We start from the raw sequence: 11,521 nt of genomic DNA, 5'->3' as shown, positions 1-11,521 counted from the left end.
TGTGTGTGTCAGTATCCATAGTTACAGGTCGTGACTTTGTGAACAACTGACATCCAGGCGAGATGAAATGACCATCTTTTAGAAAAACTGGTGCCTAGAAATGCTGATACATGACCTTGGTGGGTCACTCTGTGCCTAAAACAAGGGTCCTGGTGTAATCTAGATAATCAATGGAGATGTTCTTCTGCCTATCAGTCCATGTGTGAACATTTTCTAAGCTTATCTATTTCTTAACCAATCAGAATGAAGTAATGGCGTAGCTTAGTGACCTGTGTATAGTATAATTGCTGTGGTTTTGTGAAAGTATGGAGGGCGGCCTACGAACTCCTTTTGAGTGTTGAAGTTGACGTCTGCTGATGAAACTGCAAACTATCTTTTTCTTCAATTTATTTTTTTAGCTCGGACTCTGGGTCTTCATTCATCATATCTGGTCATTGGGTCTTTAACTGCAAATTCTCCTACAATATCTTCATTTGTGTTCTGAAGATGGGCAAGTCTTATGGGTTTGGAACAACATGAGGGTGAGTAATTGATGACAGAATTTAAATTTTTGGGTGAACTATACCTTTAACTATGCAATTATGTACACACAATCTGCAGGAAACAATTCAGAGATATAGCAATAAACTCAAATGTCAAAGACAGATCTTATGACAAGCAAATATTCTGTTGTCAATTGTCACATCAGAGAAATTAGGAAGTTCCAGCACTTCAAGACTCATTGTAGAATGAGTTCCATTTTAACTTACCTTCAGAAAGCCTATTTCAAACAGTGGGACACCAAAGCCACAGTTGTAAGGTGTCGCAGTGATCTCATAGCTGACTTGTGAAGCATTTGCTTGTTTGCTCACAATTATGTTTGACAAGAAAAGTCCAGAACTGGCTAGAGCAGGTGGTCTTCTTCCGTGGATTATGACTGAACATGTGGAGAGAGAAAATAGAACATTACATTTAAAAGGAGCCCTTTAAAATAAAATAAAATAAAATAAAATGTAGAACTTATTTAAAACTTGTTCCTATTCACCATTAGAATCTAAAGCAGTCGTTGCACGTCCAATGTGAACAGCGTCTATGAAGTAAACAGAGTTAGCAGCCTCTCCATACACACTGAACTGAAGAAGTTTGTAGTTGGAGCCAATGTAGTTTGTCTGTATGGAGCTCAGGAGATCCACACACTTGTAGTTCCACCTGAGAATGATAACATCAATGTTATACTCACAACAAAAATGACCTTGATATTGGATTGATTTTGTTATTACATTGGCGATAAAGACAAATCCTCTAAAGGAAAGACGGCAGGTTACTTTCTATGTACAGTAGATTAAACTTACTCATCTGTTGAGTCAAATTGCACAGAGATGCGTATGTTCTCCTCCCGGTAAGTATTTGCAGTTATGTAACTGAACAATATTCCCAGTTCATTCACCAGACGCCCTTTGTAGGCCAAGCAGAGCTACAAAAATAATATAAATTCTATACTTTTCCATCTTTGAAAAGTTAATTTCCATACTGAGAAATCCTTTAGTAAGGAAGAGATACTGAGGTGTTTAGTGGAGCTTACAGTGTTGTATGTTTGTAGCAGTATTGGGCTGTAGATCACTCCGGATGCTGTAGTGTCATTGGCATTGAAGAGAATCTCTGGATTCTTTAGAGACCAACGGCCACAGAAAGCCTCAGAATCAGTGACTCGAACCCCTCTGCGGCTTAGATCACCTGAAAACTGTTTTGACAAGGAGAAAGCTCTACAAGCTGGACAAAAAGGTGATGTTTTCAACAAAATAACTGATGTCTATAATGTTAGAACTAATGTCACACATGATTTGCAAGGCTAACTTGACTTGATTTGAAATAGGTAGGCATGTCCTCTGCATGTAGAATATACTGAATCATCTGCTTTTGCAGACTTGCTTACCCCTGTGGTGTTGGTCTCATAATCTCTGAAAAATTTCACATTAGTGTTCTCCATGGTCGGAATCTCTGCTGGACATTTAGCGGTGACCATCATATCTAGTGCTGAACGCACCTTTAATTAAAAAAATAACAATAAAAAAAATTAGAGGTGTATCCTGTCATGTATAAAAGGAATACTTCAAGACTTCATTTAAAATGTTTCTACACAGTACTGTAATTGCTATCATTTTATTCTATGGTAAATATTAAGAAATCTAAAACAGACAAAAACCTCAGTTTCAGAAGCATTGAAAGGCAGAGGGAGGGACGGAACTCCACCCCACAGCAGTGTGAACGTCTCCATGCTGGCCTGGCCTTTCACGTCCTCAGTAACTGTGATGTTTGTATCTGAGCCCATGATCAAGTAGTCAAGATCCTCAAAGTCACCTGAGATAATTAAAAAAAAAAAAAAAAAAAAAAAAAAAAACATATTGCAAATTACTCTTAAATGTGGTGGAATACTTTACTAGCAACATAAAAGGGCATAAACACCCTAGTGTACATAACTGATAATAAAAATAAAGACAACATAATTGAAATATATATGAAAAATATATAATGTGGTGTGTTATACAGAGACTTCTGAGAACATCTCTTTTACTGTATTTTTTGTACTGTGAATTATAAGAGAACCAGTATTTTTTTGGTAACACTTTACTTAAAGCCTTTAAGTATGATGGTTATGAAGGTATTCATTATGTCTGTTATAATGCCTTATATATTTTCATTAATAATTGTAACCAAAAATTTTTGTCATGTATTTTAATGCATTACACTTTCTAAAGGGGTAGAAATTAATAGATAAGTATTATAATGTATTGTGGTTACAATTATTCATTAAATCATACAAGCTGCATTATAAGGCATAATTAAGACATTATATACTGTATAAAGGCTTTAACTTTAAAGTGTTTTAAAGTTTTTACTGTATTGGTTACTAAAAAACATTTTACATTAACATTATTTTACTGTAAAAGTGCACATTGAAAATATAGTATCGCCTTGCAATATATTTCACCCTAAATTATATCATAATTTGTACTTTTTACTTTCAATAAAACATATATATTGCAGCATTTTACATGTATATTACTGTCCTGTTAAATCAAAATTTTCAAAATACTGTATAGAGGTGACTAAATAAATAAGTAATAATAACACATGGTTGGCCAATTAACCAGTAAGAACATTAGGTTTTAACTGTAGCAATTATAAAAATATTTTCATTACACACATTTTTGATTATTACAATTTATATTTTTACTGAAATTTAGTGTAGATGGGTAATTGCTCACAGGAAATTTTGTTAAAGTAAGTGTTTTTGTGAGCAAAAATCAGATGACAGAGAAATCAGTCAAAGAATATTGATTTAAAAAAAAAAGTTCACCTCTGTTAGAGTTGAATGTGACATTATACAGTGCCTCACTGTCCAGTTCTTGCTTTGTGACTGTAACACTGTCCGGTTTTATCGTCCACAAATCATTCAGAGCGTTCTGCAACTCCATCGCTGATGCACTAACTGAGATCGGCCCTACAACATGCAAAGCAACTCCAGTAAACATTACAAACGTGCGAACAAAAAGATGTCTCTAGGTAGTCCACAAGGGTGAATGCAAAAATCAGGAGCACATGAAAACTGGATATCTTAGCTTCATCAAACACTCATTCATAGTTCTGTGTGAACTAATGCACCTGTTTTAAGATCTCCATACGCCAGGAAGTAGTATGTGTTTTCACAGTTGCTGAGTGAGAAACAATCACTGCTGATTCTCAGAGTCTGCACCTCATTGATGGGGGTTATTGGTGTCCATCGAACAAAACGAACCACCTAAACCAACAAAGAATGTTTTTAAAAAATGCACATAGCAGAGAGAGGAGCTTATATTTAAGACTTATTGGCCTGGTTTCACAGACAGGGCTTAAATTAAGCCAGGATTAGGCTTTACTGTTGTGCATCTTGAGATGAAACAATGGCAGTGACATATTTTAAGATATGTCAGTGCAAGTTGTATTCAGTTAAAACAGCTCAGACATACATTTTAGTCTGGGACTAGGCTTGTCTGTGAAACCAGGGGTTTGAGTTTCTGCAGGTGCAATGCAGAGAATGAATTCCTAATGCTTCCCTCTATCTTATCTAGAAAATCTTTTGAACTTTCCCTTAAGTGCTCCTGTGAGCTGACTTACCTGTTTTTCAGGTAGTATATTATAGTTTGCGTTAATCTGCTGTTTCTCATTAACAGCTTCTATTGTCTGCTGAGCCGTAAAAGGGCTGATCTCTTTGAAAAAGGCCACATCCACTGATGCTACTACTCCATACTCCTGGACTAGAATCTCAATGTAGTACCTGTAACACATTGAAAGGTGTTTTATATACATTGACTATATTGTAGAAAACAATTAATGACAAAAAAATCTAAAAGAAAGCAAACATTTATGACTTTTTTAATATTATTTCTTACTTGAAAACCTTCACTTACGGTTTTCCCTTCTCTAAGCGCATGACCTCTGACCTCTGAGTGTTATAGGTGAAGAAACTGGTTGTATAGTAAGGCTGTGATGCAATCTTAACCTGAAATAAAACAAAATGATTAACTTTAAATTAAAAATTAAAATATGCTTGTAAGTTACTAGCCTCTACATAACCTGTTAACTGTCAGTGTCCTGCTAGCAGGACATTTAGTGCACTTTTTATTGCCTTTTTTAAAATGAGGCATTTTTAATAATTAAAGGGTTAGTTCACCCAAAAATGAAAATAATGTCATTTATTACTCACCCTCATGTCGTTCCACGCCCATAAGATCTTCGTTCATCTTCAGAACACAAATTAAGATATGTTTGATAAAATCCGATGGTTCAGTGAGGCCTCTATTGAGAGCAAAGCCATTCAAACTCTCAAGGTCCATAAAAGCTAAAAACATATTTGAAAAAGTGTACAGTGGTTCTATCTTAATATTATAAAGCGACAAGAATACTTTTGTGTGCCAAAAAAACAAAATAACGACTTTCAACTATTTCTATATGGGTGATTTCAAAACACTGCTTCAGAGCTTTACGAAATCGAATTAGTGAATCGGAGCGCCAAAGTCACGTGATTTCAGCAGTTTAGCCGTTTGATAGGAGATCCAAATCACTAATTCAGAACAAAAGATTCATAAAGCTCAGAAGCTTCATGAAGCAGTGTTTTGAAATCGCCCATATAGATATTGTTAAAAAGTCGTTATTTTGTTTTTTGGCGCACAAAAAGTATTCTTGTCGCTTTATAATATTAAGATAGAACCACTGAACTCATATGAACTGTTTCAAATATGTTTTTAGTACCTTTATGGACCTTGAGAGTTTGAATGGCTTTGCTCTCAATAGAGGCCTCACTGAGCCATCGGATTTCATCAACAATACCTTAATTTGTGTTCCGAAGATGAACGAAGATCTTACGGGTGTAGAACGACATGAGGGTGAGTAATAAATGACATTATTTTCATTTTTTCGGATGAACTAACCCTTTAATCCTGTAAAACCCCTTTTTAAAATTGGACATTGTTACCATGGAGAAGGTACTTTAAACCTTTTAGCTGGCTTAATTTTTGTGATATCAACTTCAAATTTGGAAAACAACTTGGTTAAACATATGGCTTTGATTTTTTAGTCCAAATTATTTAGTAAAATATATATTTTATGTAAAATAAAAAAATAAAAAAACATTTAGTTCAGTACATTTGCTTTACAGTAAAATTAAACTTTTTAACTATTTTACACTTTCATTTTTTGATACTGCTTTCACTTCTGCAATAATCTGCTGAGTGTCTTCTTTAAAAATAGGCCCACCTTAGGTCTGTATTCCAAACCATTCATAAATTACAACCATGATAATTGCTGACATTGATAACTAATGACATTATGAAATTATGATTTTACTGTCATTCAGGTACCTTATCCTGGGGAAGACCTGTCTTGCTGAAATATAGCTGGCATCGGTCGTCTGCTTTGATTCGGAAATAGTAGTTGTCAGTCTCCGTTGGAACAAAGAAACCACTCAATCGTGCCACAAAGTTATCAATTTCATTGGGCCACACATAGGACAGCGAATCCACCCACTGGACGGAATATCCAGGCCTGCTGGAATTATACTTCAGGACGTCCTCTAGAAGGTTTGGAGAAGAGTTGTTCCACATCTCCATTTTAAAACCTCTGCCACCTACAAACAAGATCATTTACTATCACTCAATACAATCAAGACAGTACTGGTATAGCATGGGTCGGCAACCTTTTTGTCATGAAGTGCCAAGTTTCTGAGTTAATCACTGTGCCCTTGAATAGCCTATTTCTAAAGCAAATTCTCATAATATTTGTTTTACATTTGTCAAAATCCTTTAGTTTGTTTGTTTTCAGTTTTAAATTAGACTTTAAAGAACAGATTTCCAAAGAGGCTATTTACACCTGGTCATTCATGCGTTTTTACTGATCAGATAGCTATCCATTTTGTTAAAATCTAATCTTCAATATTGCGCTATATGCAAACAGAGTTTACGTCAAAGAAAGCAAGATATGAGCTTTTTTTAGTCTCACTACTTTTAACTGGTTACAAAAAGCTATTAAACATGTCCACATTATTGACCAGGAAAAAAATATTCTGTACTACAAATTAATTAAATTAAATTAAATTAAATTAAATTTCCTGGTCAATAATTATTTATTTCAGAAAATGAATCACAGCAATAATTTAGTTTAGATAGATTTATGGCATGATCAAAGAAAGGAATACAAAGGAAATGTTAAAATTCCAGTTTTCTTGCTGTCAATTATGTGATGGCCTCTGATATACAATGTTCTGTTGAAAACACGTTCAGTTACATGACAAAAGAGAATCATGGTCTTGGTTGAGATAATGTGTGACGCTTCAACAGTGACAATGTCAGATGTTCTCGCGTGTGGAGTGCAGAATTTGTGCAAACAATGGAAAACACTGTTACAGAAATATTACGTCACCATAAGAGATCTGATTTCAGATAAGGTTCTCACCAGGAAACACTGTCATATTGTTTTTTTCATAACCAGGAGTTATGCAGACAATCCTCTCAGTTGATACGCTCTGAATCTGACACTCACGACCTAAGGAAAAATTATACATTCAAAAAATATATTAACATTTTTTATTTTAATTTATATAATCATTGTGATAATTGTTCACAATTAATTTCATTGTGTGTATATATATATATATATATATATATATATATATATATATATATATATATATATATATATATATATGTATATTAGTATTTTAGAGGGTTACCTCCTACTAACACCATGGCTGGCTGGTCTGTCTCATCAAAGTAGTGTCCCTGAATGGTCAGTAATGTGCCACCCAATATGCTGCCCTCAGAGGGAGAAACTCCTGTCACCTCTGAAAAAGACCAGGCCATGTTTAAAAAAACAAACAAACAAAAAAATCTTATTTTGTGCAGGCAATTCCATGTTATATTATTTAAGAAGACAAAATGTTATCCACACCTGCGTATGTCTGGAACATGGCAAGCTTGTTCAGCGCTGAGATGCTGAAAACTCCAAAGTCTGTTAAGCTCCTGAAAAAAAGAAAATATGTGTTTTGTCTACTTTTCTATAAACAGCATGCAGAGACTTTGATGTAAAGGTTAGAAAGGTAAAATCAAACTTGTCTGACCTCCCAAATTGACTGTCGAGAATGTAACTGAGATTGTGATGACCTGAAAACCAAGGCAATGACATTTAATCCTACAAAATCTATAGTGAATGAATAATTCTTGAACATTTTAATAATGACGTGTTCTCACCAACATACGTTCCAGTCATTTTACAGCTCATATATCCCCATTGGCTGCTCTCATAATCCAAAAAGAGGCCATACCTGAAAAAATTAATACATATTTATGGAGAGTGCATTCACATTTAATGTTTACATTTGTTTGTAACTTAACTGAGATATACTTACTTTTCATCTGAATTGGGTTTTAGAAGTTCACAAGGCATGCCTCCCATGTACGCTCTGTTCAAAGAAAAAACATTGAAAACAGTTTCAGGCACACCTTATGTCAAGACACAGAATAGATTTAACATTCATTCAGTCATATTTTTTTTTTCCCCATTGTGTATTAATATTTCCAGACCTTAAAAATCTCACATCCAGGCCATTGGAGCTTTTGTCCGTGTTGCTTCCGTACACATCAGTAAAGATTCTTCCCCGCAGTGTCACCACAGTCCCTAAAGTTCATTTTTCATTTTTTTTTTTTTTCAAGTTATACTTTTTATAAACCAAAGCAGCAGAGTAATGACAAAAACTAACAAAACTTACCTGGGGGACCTGAGAGTGGACTGATACTTTGAATGGTGGGTGTATAGTATGTTCGGCTCTGTGAAAGCAGTGCATGTTTTTATAAATATATTGTAATATTTTGATATGATAGGAGTATATATGTATTAGTAAGCATCACAATGAAGTCCATCTCACTTACATAGAACATGCACCAGTAACTCCATTGATTTCCATAACAAATGTTGCTGGAAGGAATTGGCACACCATCCACGCTGACCCGCACCTCATAGTCATCTTCTGGCAGAGCTCTGAATATGATGCAATATAAAGCTTTCTTTAATAAACATAAGCCATCAATATTTTACATAACATTATGCGGTACAGCTATTTCAAAGAATTAAAATGTCCATATCTTCTTCATTTATGCACAAATATGAGACTAAATCTGCTATAGTAAACATGTTATACAATCAAATGCAAAAAAGTTTTTTTTTATAATACATAAAATATCAGAATAACTTAGAATAACATTAAAAGAAAGTTCATGCAAAAATTAAAACATTCACATTTTCAAATTGCATGAATACGATTTGGGAGCTGCAGGAGTGGGGGAAATTTTTCAGGGAATAAAGAATATTAATTTTGGCCTGTTTCTCATACATAGCTTGCATGAATTCAGAAGACTTGGAATATAGCACACACAAGTCATATGGACTGGTCTTATGGTCATTTAATTAATTGGATATTCCTCAAAAAATCTGCTTTTGTGTTCCACAGAAGAAAACAAGTCACACATTTTTGGAACAATGTGAGAGAGAAAACTTCTCCTACAGGACAAGTAAATGTTTCCTGAAAACACTGACTGGGGAAGTTGATTTAATTGGGTGATGATGCAGTCAAAGAAAAGTCAGTAGATTTTATTAATATAGATTATTTTTCCACTGATTTTATTCACTTCTCCTCAGTTTTTGAAATTAGTCAAAATTTACATTCCTTTATCCTTATAGCCCCAATCCCTTTCCTATATGATATTCACATTTGAGTATGTAAAACAAAAATCTTATTACGAGGAGCACTTCATACAATGACATGACTAAGCTAAAAGAAGATTTTATTTAAGTTATCTGATTCATTGCTAACCTTGTATAACACATGATCTGATTGGAGTGAGTGGAGTCTTTCTCGACATCACAGGGAATAGATCTGGTGCGGGACACCAGCGTCACACTGTTGCCGAAGTTTGGGTCATTGGCATTGAGATTGAACTGATTGGCTTGAGCAAAACCTGAGGGGAAAAAACAAACAAACGCTATAAGATATTTTAAACCGTATACAGTCAACATTTGCTAAACAGAATGTTGGGATTCATTTAAAAGCATATCGATGACTTGTTTAATACCTTGCCCCTGTATGGTCAGTCTCGTGCCGCCATTGACGCTTCCCAATTTTGGGGTCACTTGGTTGACACGTTGCGCTCCTGTCAGGACAGAGATAAATAGGCTATAGTCACTAAAATGTATTCATTTTAATGTATAGATGTCTGTAACGCATTTAATAACGACAACAATGATCTGAAATTAGGCAAAACGTTCAGAATGACTGGGGTATACAAGAATACAAGTGGTAAATAAAGCCAGCGCGTACCTGCGGAACTCCACAGTAAAATACAAACAGTGAGCGGCAGGTGAAGCTGCCGTCGCACGTGCCTCATCCTGATAGACTCAGTGCGCGCGCTTCAAAACAAAGCCTCCTGCAGTTACTGTATCCCTTCTGCACAAACAATAAACACATACCATTTGTTATGTCCATTACAAAACATATTTTAACATAATTTAAATATAAAACAGCTTATGTCTAGCGCAAACCTCTTGCAATGTTGCAGCATTCAGTATTCAGGCTATACTCATTAAATAAATATAGACTAGACTATAAAATTAGTATACATTAATTTTACACCGTGAATTTATAGCCTAAATAAAGGCTATATATATAATTCAAGATAGATAGACAGATAGAATTGGTAAAAACGGAAAAAATAAGTGATAAGATCAAATGTAATCCATAATTTTTTGTGTGTGTGTAATTTTTATGTAATAATATATTGTATGCCATATATATGTTATTAATAAAAACAGAACATCAGAGATTCTTAAATTAGAAAATTATAGAAATTTTTCAAATTTCACTGACTAGTTAAGACTCACATACCTGTTAAGGCACTCCTGTGTGACCCAAACACCAGTGGCTCATATGTTAAGAACAAGAGCTCACTCTTTTTATATACCTGCCCTGAGGGTGGCAAGAGGAGATTCGTTTCCTTTTTTTTTTTTTTTTTTTTTTTTTTTTGTGTGTCAGGTGACCGTGAACATTGCTGTCATTCTACAAGCTATATAAAGACATTTATTCTTTTCCAGTGTACCTTAACAAACACCAAAAACAGATAACAATGTCAGAGCGTTTCCCAACCGGGGTGTCTCCAATAACAACAAATAACACACACACATTTACAATTTACGAGTTTATAAATTCGTATGAATTCGCACGAATGACCAACCCCTAACCCCGCCCCTAAACCTACCCGTCACTTGGTTTTAGACAAATAGTATGAATTCGTACGAATTAGCCACCTCGTAAAATAATTGGTCGATTCCCAGTGCGTACACAATACATAAAGCCGCCTCTTTTTCATGGCTTGTTGGCTTAAGGTTAAATTCACACGAAAATATTGTCACAATGTCCGCCTTGCCTCGTGTTCACACAAACACATCGGTTATGTCCTAAGTAGTGCTGTCAACTTTAACGCGTTAACGCATGCGATTAATTTTTTTCCGTTTAACGTGTTAAAAATATTTAACGCAATTAACGCAGCATCCGTTTTTTTCTGTCATCCTTTGGCTAGCGTTACATTTTATAATCAGCGCTTCTTCATGCAAATGCTTGACAAAGGAGAAGGCGCTGTCTGTGAATGTCTTTTTTTTTTTACAGTCTATGGTCTTCACACACGACGCACAGAAAGATTCGCACCAGAATAGAGTTCTCTTTCGGCTTGAACGAATAATAACATGCACAATTATACAAAATGTCCGTTTTGTCGAGTATGCATAAGAGCAGTTAAATAAGCCTTAAATAAAAGTAAAAAATGTAAAAATGGGACGCGTGTGAAATAGGCGTCATGTGCAGCAGCGGCAGATCTTAAAGTGACAGCAGCCACTAATGTCGTCTGTCATTAATGTTAATCAAAGACAGGGTTGCCAGGTTTTTACAACTAAACCTGCCCAATTG

At 34.9% G+C, this 11,521-nt stretch overlaps 1 protein-coding gene across 1 annotated transcript in view; it reads right to left on the bottom strand.

The window, feature by feature from the left end:
* The window catches only part of LOC127501548 (fibrocystin-L-like), a 60,195-nt gene extending 49,345 nt beyond the window's left edge, over window positions 1-10,850 (bottom strand). The window contains 24 exon segments of the mRNA XM_051873572.1: window positions 750-916; window positions 1,025-1,188; window positions 1,332-1,453; window positions 1,562-1,720; window positions 1,913-2,023; window positions 2,183-2,337; window positions 3,338-3,481; window positions 3,643-3,778; window positions 4,135-4,294; window positions 4,428-4,519; window positions 5,877-6,142; window positions 6,967-7,056; window positions 7,244-7,354; window positions 7,462-7,532; window positions 7,631-7,673; window positions 7,761-7,834; window positions 7,919-7,972; window positions 8,094-8,187; window positions 8,279-8,336; window positions 8,439-8,547; window positions 9,380-9,524; window positions 9,639-9,716; window positions 9,884-10,009; window positions 10,448-10,850. Of these exon segments, the coding sequence (XP_051729532.1) occupies window positions 750-916; window positions 1,025-1,188; window positions 1,332-1,453; window positions 1,562-1,720; window positions 1,913-2,023; window positions 2,183-2,337; window positions 3,338-3,481; window positions 3,643-3,778; window positions 4,135-4,294; window positions 4,428-4,519; window positions 5,877-6,142; window positions 6,967-7,056; window positions 7,244-7,354; window positions 7,462-7,532; window positions 7,631-7,673; window positions 7,761-7,834; window positions 7,919-7,972; window positions 8,094-8,187; window positions 8,279-8,336; window positions 8,439-8,547; window positions 9,380-9,524; window positions 9,639-9,716; window positions 9,884-9,950 (2,670 nt within the window). The 5' untranslated portion in view covers window positions 9,951-10,009; window positions 10,448-10,850.
* Between the last annotated feature and the right edge of the window lie 671 nt (window positions 10,851-11,521).

This window comes from Ctenopharyngodon idella, chromosome 19 (assembly GCF_019924925.1).
Source record: "Ctenopharyngodon idella isolate HZGC_01 chromosome 19, HZGC01, whole genome shotgun sequence".
Taxonomy (NCBI): Eukaryota; Metazoa; Chordata; class Actinopteri; order Cypriniformes; family Xenocyprididae; genus Ctenopharyngodon; species Ctenopharyngodon idella.
Note: the sequence above shows the minus strand (reverse complement) of the source record. Positions and strands in the feature narration are given on the sequence as shown.